Source organism: Pelodiscus sinensis, chromosome 7 (genome assembly GCF_052426305.1).
Source record: "Pelodiscus sinensis isolate ZL-2025 chromosome 7, ASM5242630v1, whole genome shotgun sequence".
NCBI classification, from domain to species: Eukaryota; Metazoa; Chordata; order Testudines; family Trionychidae; genus Pelodiscus; species Pelodiscus sinensis.
The window spans coordinates 36,586,091-36,610,019 of NC_143058.1; the positions used below are offsets into that span (position 1 = coordinate 36,586,091).

The 23,929-nt window shown below is 39.3% G+C and overlaps 1 protein-coding gene across 1 annotated transcript in view; it reads right to left on the reverse strand.

The window, feature by feature from the left end:
• Nucleotides 1-430: 430 nt before the first annotated feature.
• IFIH1 (interferon induced with helicase C domain 1) overlaps nucleotides 431-23,929 on the reverse strand; it is a 44,789-nt gene continuing 21,290 nt past the window's right edge. Inside the window, exons 5-16 of the mRNA XM_006114847.5 lie at nucleotides 21,637-21,857; nucleotides 20,063-20,273; nucleotides 18,469-18,686; nucleotides 17,043-17,159; nucleotides 16,280-16,403; nucleotides 15,947-16,177; nucleotides 11,701-11,957; nucleotides 7,714-7,863; nucleotides 6,483-6,644; nucleotides 5,801-5,991; nucleotides 1,519-1,612; nucleotides 431-1,422 (exon numbers count right to left, since the gene is read on the reverse strand). Coding sequence (XP_006114909.3) covers nucleotides 1,240-1,422; nucleotides 1,519-1,612; nucleotides 5,801-5,991; nucleotides 6,483-6,644; nucleotides 7,714-7,863; nucleotides 11,701-11,957; nucleotides 15,947-16,177; nucleotides 16,280-16,403; nucleotides 17,043-17,159; nucleotides 18,469-18,686; nucleotides 20,063-20,273; nucleotides 21,637-21,857 — 2,159 coding nt within the window. The 3' untranslated portion in view covers nucleotides 431-1,239. The remainder of the gene's footprint in view (nucleotides 1,423-1,518; nucleotides 1,613-5,800; nucleotides 5,992-6,482; nucleotides 6,645-7,713; nucleotides 7,864-11,700; nucleotides 11,958-15,946; nucleotides 16,178-16,279; nucleotides 16,404-17,042; nucleotides 17,160-18,468; nucleotides 18,687-20,062; nucleotides 20,274-21,636; nucleotides 21,858-23,929) is intronic.

A 23,929-nucleotide genomic window follows, 5' to 3' on the forward strand; every position in this document is an offset into this window, starting at 1 on the left:
GCTGATAGTTCAGAAGACAAAACAAAAACACAGTTTTACTTGTAAGTAATCTGTCAGTGAGACAAATATGGAACCACATGATGCCATTTTTGGAGTTACTTTTCAGAGCATTGCTGCACTTTAAATTTCAATTATGGAATCCTGATCCTATTGAAATCTATAGGTGTTTCACCATCAACTTCATATAGGGCCAGGAATTCACACCAAATGTTTAAAAAATATTTCCTGAAGGAAAGCTTCAACAATTACTGTATCTGAATGTCTATGCACTTATGGTTGCAAGAAATAAGGTGCATCACAATGTACAGGGACTACCTTATTTTACCTCAAACATTTTACAGTCTTTTCATCTTACTGCACATGGAAAACTATATTTGTTGCTTAAGTTCTAGGATCTGAGAGGCTGGATATTTAAATGAGTATAAAGACATTATTATTTCAAACCATGTTTTAATACTGGTTTAGTTTTAGTCTGACCATGTAACACATTTGGGAGTCACCAACTGATGGCATAAAGGATGAGAAGCAGGGTATTCTGGAAAACAGCACTAAGTAAATCTATTCCCCTCACCTGACTCCTCTTCCAGGGCATAATGTAGAAATGGAGACAACAAGGTAGTAGCAATGTAAGCATGGAGAAGAAGGGGAGGGAAATGACCAGATTAGTGGCTGTCACCAACTCTTATACTGGCTATTGCTTGCTTACCCTATACTCCACTGTGCCACCGAAAACGTATTCTTGGCCCCTGCTTTCACATGCACATTTGAATAAACAAACAAACAAACAAAATCAAGACATTTTGTAAATAAGTGTCTTTTGAGATAAAACCCCAAAAATATTTGAAGAAAACCACAGCCAGCAAAAGGCACTCATTACAATTAAAAAAAAAGACAGTTGCAATTAAAAAGGTAGACCTTGATAACAGTTGATTGGATTTTGTAGATAGAATAGGTTTGTTCTGTGAACCCAGACTAAAGCCCGGCTGCACTGGGTCTTCTTTTTCCCTCAAGCCACCCGAAACCTCCACTGCACGCTGGAATGCACACAGTTGCCCTATAGCATAATCCTGTCATCTCCACAGCCTTCTTCTTCTCACACAGCAGTCTTACCACATTCAAGGCCTTCCGTAATGTCCAAGATGCAACATTTGGCCTTCTGTGTGCAAAAAACCCCCCTCTGATCACAGAAGTTAAAAAAATGTTGAATATTTGGATTTCTTCACATTCTTGAACAAATTCTTAATCTTCATCACTGGAAACATAATGCTCTGCATAGTCAAAGACTGGGAAGTTGATTGGCAGCTCTCCCCATTTTTTGAAAACTTTGTTTGAGGTTTTCTTACCCTTGAATACAACTACAAAATTTCTGATCTTTAAGCAAGGCAGGTCTACACCTCGATGCACCATCATATTTCCCCACGCCTGAAAAATGTAAGGAAAGTTGTATTTCAGTTCAAATAGTCAGTGTAATTAGACAAATACGTTAGCACAAAATAGAAAAAAGAAACACCCACTTACTTGCCCACAGTCTTTACAGATAATTTCACCATTTGTTTGGTAATCAGCATGTTTTTCTTGCAGTGTCTTATTTTCCCTTATGTTGTAAAGGTCTCTGAAAATGGACAGGAAAGACTAATCAGAGTGTGTTATCCTTTTCATAGCAAAAATAGGGTTACCAGATGGTTTAAAAAAATACCAGACACACTTGATCTCAGATGGGGGGAAAGTCGGGGGGAACTGGCTGGCGGGAAGCAGGGCTGGCTGGGAAGGAATCGGGGGGAGCTGGGCTGACCGGGGGGGAACTGGCTGGTGGGAAGCAGGGCTGGCCGGGAGGGGGTTGGGTGGAACGGGACTGGCCTGGGGGGAACCAGTTGGGAGGGAGCGAGGCTGGCCGAGGTGCACGCAGATCCTGGGGTGCTGCCTGTCCCGCGCACGGTCCTGGCAGTGCGCAAAGGAGAGTCCGGCGCTGGGGATTCCATCCGCCCTCTCTACTGCGTAGTTGCGTACAGGCAGTCCCTGGGTTACATACAAGATAGGGACTATAGGTTTGTTCTTAAGTTGAATTTGTATGTAAGTCGGAACTGGCTCCAGATTCAGCTGCTGCCACTGAAACTGACCAGGGGCTGACTACAGGAAGCCGGAGGCAGAGTTGCTCTGCCCCCAGCTTCCTGGAATCAGCCTGATCAGTTTCAACAGCTGCTGAATCTGGAGCCTGGGACAGAACAGCTGGGGCGCTGCCCGGTAGGTTCCCACAGGACCAACCCGGCAGCACCCCAGCTGCTCTACCCGAGGCGTCCCGCAACAAAAGCCTGGTCTGCTGGGGGGGGGGGGGCGCACTAACTGCGGCCCCTTCCCCCCCCAGCAGACCAGGGAGACCCGAGCAAAGCCGCCCAGGTTTGCTGGACCCCCCCAGCAGACCAGGGGGATAGGAGCAAAGCAGCCCAGGCGGCAGGGGTCCCGTTGCCTGGGCAGCTTTGCTCCCGGGCAAACGAGCAAAGCCGCCCAGGCGGCGGCTTTGCTCGGGTGTCCCTGGTCTGCTGGGGGGGTCCAGCGGCTTTGCTGGACCCCCCCAGCGGACCAGGGAGACCGGAAGAAGCTTTTCTCGCCCCGGAGGACAAGGGTGGCGACCCGCCGCCCGTGAGCTCCGGGGTGAGAAAAGCCCTGTTCGTTAAGTGCGGATCCGACATAAGTCGGAGCCGCGTAAGTCGGGGACTGCCTGTATTGGCTGGCTGGTAGACACGCTCATGCAGTGTGAGTGTATCTACCAGCCAGGCAGTACGCAACTACGTACTGATACTCATGATAATAATAAAAACGTAATTAGAAAATACCGGACATTTATATGTCTGATATTTTCTCAATTTGTTTCCTGGACAAAAGTGCAAATACCGGACTGTTCAAAACCGCACACCTGGCAACCCTTAGCAAAAATGGCCTTAAATACAGTACACAACTGCTGAAGTAAGAGGTGTATGTAAAATGGCTATATTAGAGCTACCACCATAAACTCTGTCTGACCCTTGAGCATGTACAAGTCAATGCAAGGGCAAGTGTGCTCTCTTTGCACCTCTGAGCATAAAGACTACTCTCTGGTGGCTCCTACTTAGGAGACAGGGGAGAAGTGGTGGCATAACTGATCCATCCTTTTCTGCCCACTGGCCATCAGAGCTCACTGTCCTTAGAACGACACCCTCAGAATGTTGTACCCTCAAAAGTAGTGGGATAGCTGGCTTGCTCTGTATGCCATGGAGCTTTAAGAGAAACAGTGCCTAGGAGCGGGTGGCTCTGCTTCTGAATTTCCTCCCAATGTGGAGCTGTGTCTGATTCTGAAAGTACAACGCTACAGAGCATGTGCTTCATTCTGCTAGTTATTCCAGTGAAAGCTTGATGTTCAGAGTTCCTAGGCTATGTGAAAGTGTTAAAAATTTACTAATCTATTGCTTGGGTAGGCAGCTGCCAACATTATGCTAACACAGTGCTCTGCTGCTTATTGAGCTCTGTGTGGGGGCTTCTTATCATTTTGCTACCATAGAAACTAATATTTGCAGCTACTGCTCAATTTTCCTCTAACTCTTCATTTCCACTTTCTCAAAAACATACTCAAAAGCTCTTCTAGATGGAGATCACTTGCCAAAATTTTCAACCAAAAGTAACTTGTGGGGGAGTACTACAGGGTGGGGAGCAATCTGGTACGGACCTTAGTCTCAATGAAGAATAATGGATTGGCAAATTGGACTTGCAACACACACACTCTCTCTCTTTCTCTAGCAATTACAATTTATTTTGTGCAGCTGCAACAAGACATTTCCAGTAGTATTTCAGTTACATTATGATCAGTTGGTGAAATTTTCCTCAACACACCACATGCCTATGCAAAACACCTTAGGATCATTGTCCTACATACAGCACTAAGGATTCAGCAGGGTTTGTAAGGCCTTGTATTAAGAATATAAAATCCTGGATAATCAGTTAACTGGCTAAACGCTATGTTTAAACTGGCTAACTGATTAAGCAGGGATTCTAGTGGGGGACCTCTCCAGCCCGGCCTCCCTGGCCATGGGGGGCTGCCACTGTCTGCTTCTGGCCCCGCCATGCAGGCTGGGGGATGGGAGCAGGTTGCTGGTTCCTGATCCCCATGGGGGGCTGGAGCAGCCCTCCACCTGCAGCGGGCCACGGACAAAGAGCATCCCTACCTTATATAGAACAATTACCCTTTCACATCCCTACCTTGTACTGGCCCCTTCGTATTAGGTTAGTTTCACCTCTTGGTATTATGGAGCTCAGCAACTATAGTGTCACAACCTTAGTTATATAACTGCATGGTACCATGGCTATTTTATTGTCTTCTTAAACATATAAAGCAGTGATGTTTAAAACTGATAAAGCTGCAAAAATAATTGCAACAACTCCAGAGGGCCACAGTCTTTTTCCCTCTAATTTTTCTCTTTTCTCTCTGTTGAAGATGCATGAAGTTAGCTTAACATTAAAATTGGAAGTTTAATCTTTTTAAAAAAACCTAAAACAGAAAACACTGTATTGCCATTTGCAACATACTTTTAAGATCAAAGCAGACTGTGAAGAGCTTCAAAAAGATCTCACCAAACTAAGTGATTGGGCAACAAAATGACAAATGAAATGTAATGTTGATAAATGTAAAGTAATCCACATTGGAAAAAATAACCTCAACTATATAGACAATATGACGGGGACTAATATGGCTACAAATACTCAAGAGAGAGATCTTGAGAGTCATTGTGGATAGTTTTCTGAAAATATCCACTCAGTGTGCAGCAGCAGTCAATAAAGCAAATACAATGTTAGGAATCATTAAAAAAAGGGACAGAGAATAAGACCTCTATAGAAAACCATGGTATGCCCACATCTTAAATACTACATAAAGAAAAAGTTCAGAGAGGACAAAAAAATGATTAGGGGTTTGGAACAGGGCCCATATGAAAAGAGATTAAAAAGACATGGATTTTTCACCTTGGAAAAGAGGAGACTAAGGGGGGGGGGGGAGAGATGATAGAGGTCTATAAAATCATGACTGGTGTGGAAAAAGTGAATAAGGAAAAATTATTTACTTATTCCCACAATATAAGAACTAGGAGTCACCAAATGAAATTAATAGACAGCAGATTTAAAAAAAGGAAGTTTTTCTTCACTCAGCACACAGTCAACCTATGGAACTCCTTGCCACAGGATGTGGTGAAGACTAGGGCTTTAACAGGTTTCAAAAAAGAGCTAGATAGATTCATGGAGGTTAGGTTCATCAATGGCTATTAGCCAGGATGGGTAGGAATGGTGTCCTAGCCTCTGTTTGTCTGGAAATGGGTGACAGGAGAGGGATCATGTGAGGATTACCTGTTGTGTTCCCTCCCTCTGGGGCATCTGGTACTATTGGCAAACAGAATGCTGAGCTAGATGGACCTTTGGTCTGACCCAGTATGGTCATTCTTATGTTCTTAACATATGCAACAATTCCACATATGTAGCATTGTTAGTTACTGGTTGGACTACCAACTACATGCAGTATGAACAAAGTGGCCTAGCTAAAATTACAACTGGAACCTAATCTTTTGCATTTATTGATATTTCATCCTCTAGTCAGCTTAGGGCTGCTTCACCATCTCTTTAAATGCACCAAAACCTTGTGTAGCTGATGACTTTGCTCCACCTCCCCTCCCCCAAATGTTTTTTATATTTTATAGCAGATGTAATGTTGCAGGCTCTTTGCAGACATTCTGAAAGAAAAACAGATTTCTTCCTCAAAGGAAATAAGTAGTTAGGTAGCACTTACTGGAACTCCTTTTTCACATTGACGTGATGCATGTTTTCGATAACTTGTATGTCTTCCCCAGAACATTTCAATTTATGGCAATTTTTGCAAAGGAAAGTTATTAGTGAAGGGTTTTCCTTGTAAGTCTTAAGCTGATCTCTCTTTGCCTTCATTTTTTTTTCCATTATACTTTGCATCTGAAAGCCTTGAATCTAGAAGCAGAACAGAACACTGTCATATTCTACTAAAACTACAGCAGCAGACTTATGGAAATGAAGGATTTATTTCCAAGTTTACTTCCAAAACTCCACCCACTTGAAATGAATACAGATTTGGGAAATACAGATACGGGAAATGGATTCAGTTAGAAAGACACAGTCAACTTTAAAAACTTTTTTTTTTAACCTAACAATTTTTTTCTGGTTGTTTTTGTTACAAGTAACTTCTAAAAATGACTGTCACAAAGATGTGAAAACAATGAGTATTTTTTTCTAATTTTGCAGTTATTTTACTTTAATTTATGTGTTTTTTCTAACTTTATCAACAGGAAAGAAAATGTTATTTTTAAAACATGTAAATGTGGTTGTAAAGCAGTAAATATTGCACAAAGAATTGAGGGCAACAGTCATATTGATTTTCGTTTTGTCTTCAGGAAACAGACCTGTTCCTCATTATAAGACAAAGAATGCGTCAGAAGCAATACCTTATGTAGATATTCCTCCTGTGACATCTTTTGGACACGTTGAATAGCTTTATACATCATTTTCTCGCGAAATATATTAACATTTTCACGTTCAACAGCTCCTGATCCACCTGACGCCACCAGCACATAGGTGCTTTCATCAGCTCGAGCTCGACCCCGGGCCTGCAGTTTGCAAAAAACATTGGCTAAGAAATCCTGCACAACCCTTCACTCGCTCGGCCATATTCATGTAACTAAAGATGTTCTTTTGTTTCTTGAAGTTAAGAGAATGAGAATCTCTGTGTAGCACATCTGCAGTTAAACATTATTTATCTGGCTCTTTGATAAACAGCATTCCAATACCATGTAGTGCCATTAAAAATAAAATAACTAGCACATGGTATTAGGGAGATATAATTTGAAAGGGACCAGGAGACAAAAACTTTGCAACTCAGAACCTAAGTTTTCCCTGAAAAAGAAATGCATGCAATACAAATCCCCATATTAATTCACACGTAACATTCTAGCTTGAATATAGTAGTATTTTGAGATGGAAGTGTTTGCATGTGTTATTTACCACAGGAAATGCCTTCACAATTGTATATTCTGTGCATTACTTCAATTGTAAACTTTTCTGAGCATGAATTTATTTTGTTATGTATTTGTACTGCGTGTAGCACACCAGGGCTGGGGCCTACAGGGGCATAACAATACAAATAATTAATATGGTCAGTGAATGATTTGGGATTTTTTTCACAAAAATCCTGTGTCATTTATCTTTCAGGGGAGAGAAGAACTAGTAAATGAAGGGGTGGATACACATCTTCCTCTGGAGCCCCTTCTCCAACATGGTAAAAGGGAGCTAAGGTCAACCTTTGCCCATCTTCTCTCCTAGCTTCAGGAAGGGCCACCTAAGAGCTTAAGGATTGTGAACAGCTTTGAGCAGGCACTTGCATATGTGTGAATTTCACATTGTACAGAGGGTGCAGCATGGAAATGGGGTTGGTATAAAACATCTCTTTAAGCATTTTCCTCCTTAGTATGTAAGGGTCCCAAGATTTCTTGCAAATATGATACGTACAACAGAAGTTTGAAAACAACTGTCAGAGAGTGTAACGCCTCGTGCATCACCTCCCATGTTTCTCCCTCCAATGCTTCTCCTGACAAAGAAAGGCTGTTTTGGTATATAGACACATCAGTGAGAAATTCTGGCCTTATTTAAAACCACACCCAAAAATACAAATTCCCATACCTGCACCATAGCTATTTCATTGGTGACAAGACCATAGCGGATAACAATGTTGCACTCTTTGATATCCAGGCCTTCTTCAGCCACAGTAGTAGCAATAAGTAGATTTACTTTCCCAGCACGGAATTTACTGATGATTTCCCTTTGTTCATTCTGTAAAAACAAATTTCATTAATTTGATTCACTATATTAACTTTCAGTGTTATCCTCTAGCACTTAAAACTAAGCAATCTTTCCTTTCTTTAAAAGGTTTAGTGAATTATGGCCAAAGTTTTCAAGCTTGGGCGCATTTAAACATTTTTAAGGGGATAAGAAAGTACACCATTGACTTCAGTGTGTGCTGAAAATACACAATACCTTTGAAAAAGAAAAAAACCTCACTTTCATTTGCTTATTAATATTAAGTGCCAAAATATAAAAATATCACTCTATAATCCCAGTGAACTGTGAGGTGTCAGAGAGGCTGGACAACACTGTTTCTTTGTTCTGTCATTAAACCAGCACTGATAGAAACAAAAATAAGGTCCTGATTTTCAAAGATACAACAAACATCTGCCACTATCATTAATTTCAGCTGGAGTGATGGAACTCAGCTGCACCATAATCACGCCCAAAGGTTTTTTAAATTTAATTTCCCTTATAATGTAAAATGCTTCTCTCAAGATAAATAGCACAGTTTTAAAAAAATCCACAACCCCAAAGCACTGATGAGGCTTTTAGAGTAAAACAATCTCACGTGCAAAGATATGTGACACCTTTTGAAATCTTTCTATGTGTTGTGTTTAACTTTAGAATCTAGAAGCTCTCGAATAAAAGCTCAATTTGCTCTTTCATCATTACACCATATCGCAATAAATCTTCATATGAAAGATTCAATTCCTAACATTTTTTAAAGCTGAGAAACCCTGATGTAAATTGGTTCTGTCTAGCATATAAGCCACACTTTTTTAAAGTGCTGAAATGACAGTCTCATTGGGAGCTAGAACAGAAATACAAGGGGGAAATTTAGCCAATTAGAACATTCATTGTTGAAATCTGAATATTTTTTGGCTACAGAAAGCCACAGAGAAGGCACAGTCAACAAACAAAATAATGTGGAGTAAATCAAACTGAGTGATTCATTGTGAATAATATTCATTGTGAATTTTGGCAATTTCTCATTCAATAATTATCCAGCCATGGTGTGAAGCATATGGGCCTATGCAAATTAAGTAAACAGCAAGACAAGGAACAAGCACAGGTCAGTAACATTACAACTCTTTTCAGATTAACAAAGAATATGACAATAGATATTATGTTTGTCTCTTAATACACAATTTTAAAGGATAAAATAATATCCCAGATTTTAATAACTGTAATAGAATATATAAAAAGGGTCCAGGCTGCCTCACTAAATCATAGATTACTAAAACTTGAAGGGACCTTGAGAGATCATCAAGTGAAGTCATCTGCCCTCACAGCAGGACCAAGCACTGTCAGATCATCCCTGATAGATGTCTATCCAATCTGCTCTTAAATATCTCCAGTGATGGAGATTCCACAACCTCCCTAGGTAACTTATTCCAGTGTTTAACCACCCTGACAGTTAGGAAGTTTTTCCTAATGTCCAACTTAAATCTCCCTTACTGCAATTTAAGCCCATTATTTCTTGTCATCTAGCCAAATACAACTTAGATGGGGCTACTGTAAGGTTGGTGCATAAAGTAGCTGGATAACCATATTCAGAGAGTAGTTATTAATGGTTCACAATCCTGCTGGAAAGGTATAACAAGTGGAGTTCCGCAGGGGTCTGTTTTGGGACCGGCTCTGTTCAATATCTTCATCAAAGATTTAGATATTGGTATAGAAAGTACGCTTATCGGCTGTGTCTACATTGGCACCCTTTTCCGGAAAAGGGATGCTAATGAGACAAGTCGGAATTGCAAATGCCGCGGGGGATTTAAATATCCCCTGCGGCATTTGCATGAACATGGCTGTCGCTTTTTTCCGGCTCGGGGCTTTGCCGGAGAAAAGTGCCAGTCTAGACGGGATCTTTCGGAAAATAAAGCCTTTTCCGGAAGATCCCTTATTCCTGATTTTAAGAGGAATAAGGGATCTTCCGGAAAAGGCTTTATTTTCCGAAAGATCCCGTCTAGACTGGCACTTTTCTCCGGCAAAGCCCCGAGCCGGAAAAAAGCGGCAGCCATGTTCATGCAAATGCCACGGGGGATATTTAAATCCCCCGCGGCATTTGCAATTCCGACTTGTCTCATTAGCATCCCTTTTCTGGAAAAGGGTGCCAATGTAGACATAGCCATCAAGTTTGCAGATGATACCAAGCTGGGACGGGTTGTGACTGCTCTGGAAGATAGGGTCATAATTCAAAATGATCTGGACAAATTGGAGAAATGGTCTGAGGTAAACAGGATGAACTTTAATAAAGACATATGCAAAGTGCTCCACTTAGGAAAGAACAATCAGTTTCACACATACAGAATGGGAAGCGACGGTCTGGGAAGGAGTACAGCAGAAAGGGATCTAGGGGTTATAGAGGACGACAAGCTGATTATGAGTCAGCAGTGTGATGCTGTTGCAAAAAAAGCAAACATGATTCTGGGATACATTAACAGGTGTGTTGTGAGCAAGACCTGAGAAGTCATTCTTCCGCTCTACTCTGTGCTGGTTAGGCCTCAGTTGGAGTACTGTGTCCAGTTCTGGGTACCGCATTTCAAGAAAGATGTGGAGAAATTGGAGAGGGTCCAGAGAAGAGCAACAAGAATGATTAAAGGTCTAGAGAACATGACCTATGAAGGAAGGCTGAAAGAATTGGGTTTGTTTAGTTTAGAAAAGAGAAGATTGAGTGGGGACATGATAGCAGTTTTCAGATATCTAAAAGGGTATCATAAGGAGGAGGGAGAAAACTTGTTCATCTTGGCCTCTGAGGATAGAACAAGAAGTAATGGGCTTAAACTGCAGCAAGGGAGGTTTAGGTTGGACATTAGGAAAAAGTTCCAAAGTATCAGGGTAGTCAAACACTGGAATAAATTGCCCAGGGAGGTTATAGAATTCCCATCTCTGGAGATATTTAAGAGTAGGTTAGATAAATGTCTATCAGGGATGGTCTAGAAATTATTTGGTCCTGCCATGAGGGCAGGGGACTGAACTTGATGACCTCTCGAGGTCCCTTCCAGTCCTAGTATTCTATGATTCTCTCTCATCACAGGCCAAGGAGATCATCAACTCAAGGTTCTGTACAGATGTAACCAACGACAGTATAAGCCAACTGACATCAGTGAACTAACTTCTGAGTCAGTCAAAGGGCATTCTGCCCATTATTTGAAAACTCAGTCTTAACGTGAGCTCCATCCTTTAAAACAACGGAGATAGTTCTCATTGCTGTCAGTGAGACCATTAAGTATCACTTGCAATGGTGTTTGCAGGAGAGACCCTTAACACCAAGTTCTGGTGTTCTATGAAAGAAGTGACACTACAAACATGCAAAGCAGACAGCTCCCAACATGCCCTGCTTGTTTGGCCTTTGTAAGATCACCATCTCTTCTAGGGGAACCTTAGTGCTCGTCTTCACTGACACAGAGATATCCTGTTATGAGCTAACTAAGAAATTTAGAGTGAAAGAATTAAGAGAAGACAAGGCACTTGTCATTTACATCAGAAAGTAGTCATTTACACCAGAAAGTAGCCAGATCAGCACTATACCTCGATTCAGCTGATGTATTTTAAAATGTGATTAGCACTTGGTGCTAATGTAATGCTTTTCCAAGTGCTTCACAAAAGGAGGATGAGTACCCCCACTCTTCAATGGCAGAAATAAGTCACAAAGCAGTTAAGGGATCTGAACAAGATTGAACAAAATCAGAGATAGATGTGGGACTGAATCCAGGTCTCCAGACTCCCAGTCCTTTTCTCAAACAATTAAGACAAGCTGCCTCCTTTAAATGTAAATACATTTTAAACACCACTCACTAATTTCATTTTCTGTGAGTTTTGTACCTGAGTCATGGGTTTAAATTCACTGTTATGTCCAGCTCCGATTAGATAGTGAGCTTTAACTCCCACTTCTTCGAATTTCGTGTTATCCTGAATCCACTGGAAAAGGGCAAATGCACTTTGCCGAGTCTTTGTGAAGATAATTCCCCTAGCTTCACTAGTCTTTGTGAACTCCTCCATTAAGGTGTTTCGCAACTGTGTGAGCTTCTCATTTTCATACTCTGGCTTTCCAGCCAACTCTTTCAGCTGTTTCTTCTTTGCTATAAATAATAGCAAATACAAAATCAACAAGCTGTCATTATGTAAATAAATGCTTTAGAAAAATCAAGTGAATAGTAGAAACTAATTCATCACCATAGTATGAAATGCTGGGACACACCAATTTATTTTGCAAACTATTTTATGTTAATTAAAAACACAACGGATTAAGAGAAATCCTGATAATTTACCATATACTTCAGCTATGAATAAGCAAGACAAGTGCCTGTATACCATGGGGACCAGTGAATTAAAAAAACATTTATATAGGCGTAAACAAATAAAACAACATCTGTGAAGTGCAAACCATAAACAATATTTTAGCCTTATATTAATCTACCAAAAATCTTGAAAAGTGCTGGCAGGCTCTTATATTAAAAATCCCTATCCCTGGACCTCACCACTGGAATACATTTGTGGAGTAGTGAGTTTGGGAGGATAGAGGTCATGCCCATTAGGCACTCTTGTAGGGATGCCCCCCACTGGACAATTTCCATTGCATGTAATAAAAGCCAGGATTTCTTTTGACTGAAAACAACCACCAAAACAAACAAACAAACAAAAAAAACCTTTTCCTAGTCAGTTCCTTAAAGAGGAATGCAATGAACATTGGGGACAGTTTTGGATGAATATCTTTAAACATTCAGAGGGGTAGCTGAGTTAGTCTGTACAAGATAGATTTAGGATTGCCAGGTGTCCGGTTTTGAACCAGACAGTCCAATATTTGAGCTTTCTGTCTGGGAAATAAATCGAGAAAACGCCGTACATATAAAAGTCTGGTATTTTCTAATTAAGTTAGTTTTATTATTCTGAGTATAAGTACGTAGTTGCATACTGCCTGGCTGGTAGACACTCTCACACTACGTGAGTGTGTCTACCAGCCAGACAGTACACAACTACGCAGTAGAGAGGAGGAGGGGGGCGAGGCTGGGTCTGGGGTGGGATGGAATCCCCAGGGCCAGACTTGCTCGCGGTTCACCGGGACTATATTCAGGACAGGCAGCACCCCGGGATCTGTGTGCACCTAGGTCAGCCCTGCTCCCCGCTGACTGGTTCTCCCCCAGCCAGCCCCACTTTCCCCGACCCCCTCCCGAGCAGCCTTGCTTCCCGCTAGCCGATTCTCTCCCCCTGCTCCCCCTGAACCCTTTCTGGCCAGCCCCACTCCCCTCCCAGGTGGTTCTCCCCTCCTTCCCCCCATCTGAGATCAAGTGTGTCCGGTATTTTTTTTGAAGCCATCTGGTAACCCTAGATAAACTTAAAAAACAACAAATACTATGGTAGCACTTTAAAGACTAATAAAACATGTAGATGGTACTAACAAAACATGTAGCTCATGATACCATCTACATGTTTTGTTAACTTTTAAACATGTACATTATATGCGTTTGCCACAGCATGGAAGGAGTGTGTAGTGAATTTCATTGCACACAACATGCTTATATGAGGGCATAAAAGATATTAATGCTATCTTAGAATGTAAGTTTCTTTTGTCACTCTATTGAGTTAAAACCATTTCACAGTGAAATCTATAGTAAGGACCATGCTCTATTTTTAAAACAGCAGAGAAAAGTGAATGTAAATTAAATTTCCTTTCCTCCCAGTGTCACTAATGCCACCTTCAGTAATAAAATGGAACAGATTTTTAATTTATTTTTCACTGGTTAGGTAGGCTCTTTCAATTTCATTCACTTTAGCTTTCTAGTTCTCAGATATTAACCTGATATAGACATGTTCAGTCTGCAAACACTGGAGGGAATTTCCTTCAAATATAAACCTTTCCATTGGAAGTTTATAAAAATATATAAAATATTTCTACGGTGACTACTATTCCTATTATCAGTTTGAGGCTTATCTATAATAACATCTATATTCTGTAAGGCACCAGGCATATTTAAGAAATATTTTACAAGAACTATTTATTATAAATTGACTTTGCAGCTTGTTTTTACACCACCTAAATTTTGGGCCCTAATTTGACCTGGCACTGTCTCTAGAATACGCCTCAGGTTTTTAGTACGCTTGGTCTTTAGCAAAAGGCCATTTCTATTAGGAAGCTATTTTTTCCTGTCTTTCTATAATATGTGCATATATTCTGGAGAAGACACTGAGGGTTTATACTTAAGCAACAAAGAACCCAACACACTTTTAAAAATCTAGGTGGCAACTGGATTTGGTCCAAATTTTTAAACTGGTCCGATCCTGTTCGCATTGAGGTCTATAATAATTTATATTAACAATAATCAGAAACATTTGGTCACTAATTTCTCCTTTGTTTGAAAGGTAAAATATTCACATTTTTTCCAGTCACAATGGGTTGAATTCAAAGAGCCATAAAAAAATTCAAAGCAAAGCTTGCCTTATTTGTTTTAGTGCAATGAATCTTATAATACTGTCTGTATATCTTTAGCATTAGTAAATTAGATCTATAGTTCTACTGTAATGTGTAATTCAATCTGGAAATAAACTGAGCTAATTTTTTCAAACTATAATTCAGTAGGCCAACATAATTATGTAATATTAATAAAAGATTAAAAGCAGGAACCCAGGAAGTCTATTTCTCAGCAAATCTGTATGATGAGGAATATAACTGATGCATTAAAGTATTGCTTTTCAGAGTAACTGTTTGTAGGAAGCCCTGTATATATTATTTATGGCAATATGTTCAGTACCATAGCTTTGCAAATATTCAAACTATGTTTGTATCTCAGTAATGATAAATGGAACTATAGACATCTAGTTATGAATAAGCATTTCATTATTAGGCCAAATCCTGCAGCCTTTGCTTAGGCAAAGCTCCACTGATTTAATCAGGAGGTTTGCCAGAGTGAGCCTGAAGGTTCTGATCCACAGACCGATGCGAGTGAGTGGGGATGGGGAGGTACACTCCTGACCTTGCTACGCCGTGGTATAAAGCTACAAGTGCCTTGTCTCCTTTTCACCACAAATTCAGAAGTTGCAAATTACTACTAAGTGGCTTGCATGAACTGACTTCCTCACAATATAACACTTCCAGAGTGATCAGCTGGGTTCTTAAGTTCAAACTCTATATTTCAAGTGGATAGGGATAGGTCTCTCAATGGAGAAGCTCTGCTATTTGCTTCCTCCAGCAGAGCCAGAGTTCGTTGATCTTTAGGCCACGGGTACAAAATGTTTCTTTTTCTTCCTGTCATTTGCCTGGCTATTGAGTAATGCACTTTTTATTTAAAGGGACATTTAGGCACTTGGCTAGATTTTAGATTTTCTAAGTGGCTTAGTTCTTATTGTTGTGAACTGGAGATTCTGGGTGCTCTGCACTTTTTGAAAACCTAGCTATTTAATCTTAGGAGCCCAAATGGAACTGAAGTCTACTGAAAAAAAATTGGTCTTTTGGACCTAGTTATGTGAGGGGTTAACAGCTCTCTCTGTGGTTATTTATTTTCCATGATCATTAAATTCTCTGTCCTTCTTCTCAGGCTGTCAATAAGAACAACAATGGCTGCTAATTGTAAGAGTGCTTTTGTCATGTAGACTGTAGTTTCGTGGTCTAAGCCCATTGCAACTAAACTAATCTCATGAAGCCCATCAGCCATTTGACAGAAACAAGTTTCACTCATCAGCCTATGCTGGATTCACACCAGTGACCTAGACATGGGAGACATTGTGTCTCACAATTATCAGTCCCCAGAAGCTTCAAGTACTTGACAGATTCTGATTAACATACAGTAAATGATCTCTTGAGCTTGTATCAAAATATGCAAAATCTTCAATATGAGAATACACTTTTATATAAACATACTATACCATTGGACATGAAAATACCATATAATGCTGCTAGGCTAGTAACTTTTAGACAGTATATTGTGACATACAAACCCTATAGCACTGAATACCATAGAAATACCTGTGAATTAATGAGTACCATGCAAATCACGTATTACAGTGTCAATAGTGTATACTGTCAGCTGTATGGATTTTAGATTTTATTAAGTATCATCATATATTTTATGCTCACCGTAAAATAATTTTATCAGGAACATATCTGTTTCATCTAGATTTGATGATACTGGTTCATCATCCTCATCTTCTTTTACTATTGTTTTCTTGCTTTTCTCCTCTTTATAGAAGTTATTGAGGTTGTTGTATGCATCAATCATTCGGATAGTGTCATTAATTTGTAGGGCATCATTATATTTCTTTAAGTGCTCTGCACAAACACGTTCTTTACGTTTTTCTTCTTTTGCAGCTAAAACCAGAACATATAGAATCACGTTTGTACAGCTGCACACACATACAGCTCTCCAAGTCCAAAGTCATTCAGCATTTATATTAAAGTATTTTTAAATACCGTTCTTCTCTTCTTTAACTGCCCACTGTTCATAGGGCTGAGTTCCAAATTCAAACGTTGGGTTAAACTGACAATAATTTTGAATGTCTGTCATGATTTCTATAATTTTCTCTCTAAATGGATCCTAAAAGCACACGGATAAAAACTAATTAAATTTATAATCATTGTTATGTCAACAAGAAAAATGAAGCAACTTTTTCAATGTGCTGTTGTCTACAGGAATTCCCAGTACAAAAAATTGTTTCAGGAAAACAAGGTTGCTGAAAGTACTTGCTCATTTAACCACTTAAAATCAAGGAAATGAATATCTAGGACAACATAAACTTTAAACTATCCATATAATACATTCCTCATGAGTAAGTAATATAAATTTCCACACAATACAACAACATTAATACTATTCTTTCTGTTATCTCAAAAATATACGAGAACTCCAAAGCCCTTTTGAAAAGGAAACAAAAATTCAACTTGACATTCATCTACAGAGTGTTATTAAAATTCAACATTTGTGTTTCTTTTTCCAAAAACAATTAATTTATTTTTGGAAGAGCAGAAATACTGTAGTACCTGCTATGGAAACTGGAACTTTCCTAGGGCTACAATATCTCCAGAACACTATCGTGGGATCACTATCAATCAGCAGGGATACAGAGTTAGCCTAAAAACCCTTTACTCCAGTCAGTACTCCTTTACAGATTAATATACTTTATTGCTTAGATTTTGTAAAAAACCAAACAAAAAAACCCCTAAAACAAAAACATACCCTTCTTTTGTCATCTGCAATCACAAACTTCTTATATGGTTCCTTCACCTGATCTTTCAGCTGGGAGGCATGTTCTTCAACGGTCATGAGTCTATATGCATCAAGATTAGCACAAATCTGGAAGGAGAAAGATTTTTATTTTATTTTTCATATATTTTATGAGTTTATTCTACATGCAGGTTAGATTTCAAAATGTTATTTTGAGTTGAGGAAACAAAAGTATATCACAATTTAAACATAACAAATCTAGCTCAAAAAGACATTGGATACTTGTAGGATAATGAAGTGGAATATAGGAAATAGGGCTTCAGAAAGTAATTATAAAAGTAAGAGCTGGGCCTGGACCTTTTTTGGGACCATGTTAATTGGACGATTGAGAGATTTTTCACTTCTGATGTTTTCAAAGAAAATATTTTCCCTGTATATTAATTTCAGTGATAATAAAGGAAAACACTTAAATCTTCATGAATATAGAAAAATAAAGAGTTAATGACACCAGGAGTAGCACTCTAGAGTCTTGCAAATAGAAATGTGAATGGCAACATTTATTCCATCAAAAATTAAACTAAAAAACAAACATCCTATTTATAAAATGTTCAATACTGATAAAGAATAGAGAATATGTTTCTGGGTTTTTTAAGACATCGTGGGGCTGTATTTTTACAAGTACTTCTCAATTCTGCCTACTCTAACTGGCTTGAGACAACAAAATTGCTTCTTATAGGGCATGTCTATTCAAAAGTAATTGGCTCGCTTAGAAATTGCACTAAGGCTTTGGGCTAAATTCTGCTTTTTGTTTCACCAGTATAATTCCAATGGAGTACATCTAAAATAGAGTTACATGAGATTAATGACTATTTAAATAAGAGTAGAAGTTAGCCATTGTCTCCAGAATCATTTTATGCAAATTACCTATTCTTCCTTCCTAATTAGCAGTTCTAATTGTTAGAAATTAACATGTTGTTTGATTATTGTTCTATACTTATACACACCACAATTTCTGCCTGTTTAAATATGGTTTCCTGCCTTCTTCAACCCACACAAATGTATGCCTCAGCAACCTTAAAAATATATCTAAGAAGGACATGACAGTTTTGTACAATTTTCAGAGCACTGATGGGATTCACAGGTTTCAAGTAATAAAGTGCCACTGCTTTGGTTCGACCAATACTTAATTTGACAATTCACAAATTTATCGCTCTTTTCAACTGACACCAATCCTATTTATCAGATCCTGCAAATCTTTACTCAAATGAATTCACTAACTTCAAAGGGATAAATTACTTACGAAGTTTACAGAATCAGGCCCTATCTACCCACAAAAAAATAGGGGATTAAATTTAGGGGGAAAATAATAGTGGCTTCACTAAGCACTTTGCTTGAATAAGACATTTCCTTGGTGATTTGATCTTTAAGGGCTACTTGCTTTCAAAATATGTTCTTCAGCTTTCTGTTGACTTCTTGCCCCTCCCACACCAGGTGAAGCAGTCAGTCCCAGGATCTGAGGCTGTGGAATCAGGGGTTTGTTTTCTTTTCTCAATCGCTTGTTTTTTATCTTTTCTTTCAAATAACGTCGCATTATATTGTTGTAGACGCCTTCCTTCTGGGTGTGATGACATTCGTCAATTATGATGAGAGAAAAGTCTGTAAAACATACCCAATACAAAATGGTTAAGATTTCCTTTCAATGCAGTATGGAGTAAATTGGTCCTCTTACAGCAAAGGATAGAGGGACTCTTGGTAATCTGTTTTGGCTCTAAAATATATCTGCTTTAAAAGAAAATAAATGTACAGGTAGTCCCCGGGTTACGTACAAGATAGGGACTGTAGGTTTGTTCTTAAGTTGAATTTGTATGTAAGTCGGAACTGTCCAGATTCAGCTGCTGCTGAAACTGACCAGCGGCTGAGCACCATTAAATTACGAAGTATTAGGTAAGCTGCCTTTTGATTTTGCAAAAATGAACTCCAGAAACACACATTTGAATCACCTTCAAACTCTGCTTTATTATTTAACACACATGATGTGTTAAATGTTTTCCAGACATTCAGAAATGACTGGCCTTACACATGAGTGCACAGAGGTTTTTTTTTCTCCCCCTAAGAAAAAAAAAGGGGGGGAGCTATATCTAGAAGAAATAGCTTCCCAAAAGCCATTAGAAAGAATACAGAAATGTTAAGCTACTGTATTGCTACCTGTGTCTTGTAACTGAGATAATTAGGTATTGTTTTCTTGTTTTTCAGAATATGTTAATTTAAACAAGATATACTGACTACTTTAGACCAGAGATGTCTGAAAGACCCAGTTCCAGAGACACTAGAATAAACAAAGGCTGGGACAAGAAGCTCTGTGATGTAGGATAGGGGCTGGGCTACTTGCTCAGCTAGCAAATGGGGAGAAGCTCTCTGAAGAAGGGCAGTATACACGTTGCCATCTCCTTCAGAACAGAGAATGCACTGACCATGAGAAGGATGCCAGAGATGCTGAGATCCTGCTAGGAAGGACATGTCAGCTCCAAGAAGAACAGTAGGGGCAGGAAAAGAACTCTACTTGTGGCAAATGAACTGGAGTGGAGTGTGAACTTTCGTTTTGTTGTAATGAACTTTATATTTGGAACAACGAGGACCATTTTGAACTCAGCCTCAGGAGGTTGTTGGTCAATGTCCTGCTAAAGACTGTGGGGCTATGTCTAGACTACACAGTTTTTCTGGGATACATAAAGGTATCCCAGAAAAACGCTGTAGCATCCAGGGAACGTGTCTGCTCTTCCGCTTTTTTTTGCGGAAGAGCAGACGCGCTCTTTCGGAAGCCATGTCTTCCTCCTTTCATGAGGAAGAAAGGCTCTTCCGAAAGAGGAGGTTTTTCCGGTAAAAAGCAGCAATGTAGACATAGACTGTGGGGAGATTCACAAGGAACCCAAAGAGAGGGAACAGAGTGAAGATGCTACAAAGGCACTCTGGACACTTTCAGAAAGGAACCACATGTTAAGTCCCCCAAAGAAAACCTAGAGTGAAAAACTTGCCTGATAACTGGACACCTTCTTCATCTTCTTTGGTTGCATTTAGCAGAGCATTCTCAAGGATCTGAGCAGTACTGATAATTACATCATTTTTTCTTACAACTTCAGGAAATGAGATTTTCAGCTGAGAATCACCACTTAATCCTGTAACCCGATACCAATGCTTCAGGAATGGGTTGAACTCTTTTCTGAAATGCTGCTCCACTAATGGCACCTGAATAAATGTTTCCAGAAAAGAATATGAACTACATAGGACATACAAAATTCAACACGTCATTCATAGAATGATTGTTGACTAAAACAACAATTCTGCGTAGGCCAGTATTTATCCTACAATAGTATCCCTGGGTCTTTTATAAGCATGTCATACCAAATAAGTATGTCCCACTCCAGGACCCACCCAACCTCCCTACCTTCAAGCATGTCCTTTTATCTTGCCTTCCTAATGCAGGATCCCACGCCATCCCTGGAGCACCCTGTGTTGGCTGTCCAGGCTGCTCCCAGGGTGGGCGGGACTTGAGCTGAAAAGGGCGGGCAGGACTCATACTCCTAATTAAATATTTTGGGATAAATTTTATTCTCCAAGCACACAAAATACCCATTGGCATTAATGGAATACAGAACACATGCACTGGGAGGAAATATATCTCAATCTTGACAGAATTATTAATGCTCATAATTCTATATACATTGGGTATTTTGTGTTACAGAGATGATGGACTGCCCAATAGCAAAGTACAAAAGTCTGTACTGTATTTTTATGAGAGTAGGTTTACTGCATTTTTATGTTAAGAATGGAAAAAATTTCTAAAAGATTCAGTAATTAGTTATTTAGGCACATGTTTCCTTCCTTTTATCCCCCCATATAATGTGGTTAAAAACCATATCTATCAATAATACAAATATCTATGTTAAAATTTAACTCTAGAGAAATATTTAAATTTTTAAGTTAATGGTATGGGCTGTACTTTTTATTTGCAAAATTCTAAGGGGAATAGTATTTTAAAATTTCAATGAGAACAGTATTACTTTATACATTTAAATGCGGTGCTGTGAACTTAAGCTATAGCACAGTTATTCCCCAACAGAACCACTCAGAAAACTGGCTAAAATGTGTCTACAAAGAAAAGTGAAATGGTGCAAATGGCTTTCAATATCACACTCGTGTATCAAAAATATAAGGATGAAATAGGCACTTTGATTTTTTTAAATATATTTTCCATTTTAATAACCTTAACTGTCATTAGTAACTACTATTAGTAAAACAGATAATAGTAATTTTTCTCTATATAATTGATAGGGCAGATTAGTTTCTCTGTTGTACTGATGTAAATGGCAGTCCCTTGGATTTATACCAGTGTAATGAAGATCAAAATCTGGAATCAGGACCCTCTTTCATATAGCTTGATTTAGTGAGTTTATTGGCATATTGATTTATGCTCAATTTAAAAGATCAATATTAACATGGTATACAAGACCGTGTCTCAGCTCAGGGGCTGGAATAAATGCTATTTTGGGGTCCCTTCCAGCCCCCATTTCTATGATAATACTATTCCTGTCGTAATGGCACAGGATACCTTATTCACAAGTACTATAACTTTTCCAGGCTCTGATGCTCTTCTCTTCTTATCCAAATGTTCTTTGGTAATGTAAACAGCCACCCTGGTTTTACCACTGCCTGTAGGGAGACATATTATAACATTCTGTCCATTCAGTGCTGGTTTTGAAACCTCCATTTGATAATCTCGGAGAATCAGCTCTGGTTCTGGGGAAGCTCTTTTGTCCATATCATCTTCATCTAAGAGGAAGGAAAATACAACAGTTCAATAGAGGAAATCACCAGCAAGTTCTACAAATAACATGTGCACAGTTTAAATGTAATGCAAGTTTAACCATGACATAAGTTTTCTGAGGAAAATGAAGGCCTCTCCATGTAACTGCTTTTGTCCTATGCAATTCTGCAGAATTTTCCTTTTACTAAATATAAAAATCTGGTTTAGATGAATAAAGTCAAATTTTTGACCATGTCTAGTTATCTAAGGAACTTCCTGGGTTGAAAGCTACCCAGTCAGAGACTTATTCAGAATAAACATAATTAGGGGATAGGCCAGGGGTGGGCAATAACACCAGTGGTTAGCCAGGGTTAGGCCCTGGCAGGCCTCTGCTGTTATATTTATCTACAGGGCCACAGGTACCAATGATCACAGATCATGTTGGCTGCGGATTGCCATTCCTGGCCAGTGGGAATGGCAGAAAGTGGCGTGAACCAGGTCACTGCTTCTCGCAGCTCCCACTGGCCGGGAATGGCGATTCATGGCCAACATAAGCTGCATTCACCAGTATCAGCAGCCATGCAGGTAAATATAGCAGCAGGGGCCAGCCAGAACTAATCCTGGTGGACCGGATCTGGCCCGCAGGCAGGTATTTGCCCATCCCTGGAATAGGCAAAACTAGTTATATATGTTACTTTATTACTTAACACTTGTAGAGCCAAATCCTCCAAATAGGGGCAGCAAAATTAAGTCCTCAAATGCTGTAAAACAGTATGATTCTACTTGAGGGAATTTAAAAGAAACAATCTCTGCATACCACAGGACTCTATGAGGACACTATCCGTCTAAGCATGCAGCAAAGTTTTTTGGTGTATTACCCACCAATTAAGAATCCACCCCCACAATCTCTGTGTGAGGAGGGAATATAGTAACCAGAGTTGCTAAGGCAGCTGGGATGAAGTAGTAGCCTTTGTACAGCTCTATTGCTGCTCTGTATTCAGCCAGCCATCACAGTATTCCCTGTCTCCCCACCACCCCAAATCCCATTTATCTGGGCTTTGTACGGGACCAAAAATTTGGTCCATAATAAGTATGCAAGATTCTGGAAATTTACATATCCAGAATTACTGCTAAACTTTCATTGATGGGTATAATCCCACATTAATTACATTACTGCCATGCCTTTACTGCTGTTCCCCATGCTAGCTAGATGAAAGCTGGCAGGGAAATATCTACCCATGCATCAATCCCACCTTCACTTGCCTCCCAAGGCTATGTCTATAATGCAGTCTGACGTGTGATTGTAGCACAGGCAGGCATATCCATTAGCATGGCTGGAAAATCATCACAGATGCTGCATCAAGGGCTAGCAATGTGAGTATATACCCTGTGTCTCAGTGTACTTCTACCTGGAATGTTAGTCCATGCTGATGCCTATGCCACCTAATCAATACTACTATTTTTAGCCATTGTAATAGGAGTATCTCAATCGATGCTGTAACTACACTTCAGTTTGAAGTATAGACATAATCTGAATGATATTACGGGTTTAATGCTAATTTCACAAGACAAAGACAGAGGGGAACAGGACCAAGCCTATTAAGTACTACATTTTAAAAGGCAGAATTTTTATACTATTATATACACATTTAAGAATTATTATTTTATTTTCAACCAGAGTTTTATTGCATTCTGTAAATGTTCTCAAAGAGCTTACATCAAAGATAATGACAATATTCCACTAGACAAAAAAAAACCAAACTCAGCCCCTGCTCTCACATTATGATGAAATCACTAAGGGTACTTCTAGACAGTGGAGCTATTTTGGGATACCAGCTACCCTACGTCTTTTAAACACACCCGTTATTTTGAAATATTTTTCAAAATGTCAGGCGTGCTATTTCAGCATCCTTGTAACCCTAGTTCCACGAGGGCTAAGAGATGTGTCAAAATAGCATGTTATTTCAAAATACAATTGAAATAAGATAAGCAAAATTTGTGTAGTGTGTAGAGTTTTGGGTGTTGTGTAGATGCACCCTAGAAGAAGAACTGCAAGGCTTTTAACATCACAGTTACATTTCACATAAAATAAGTGTCC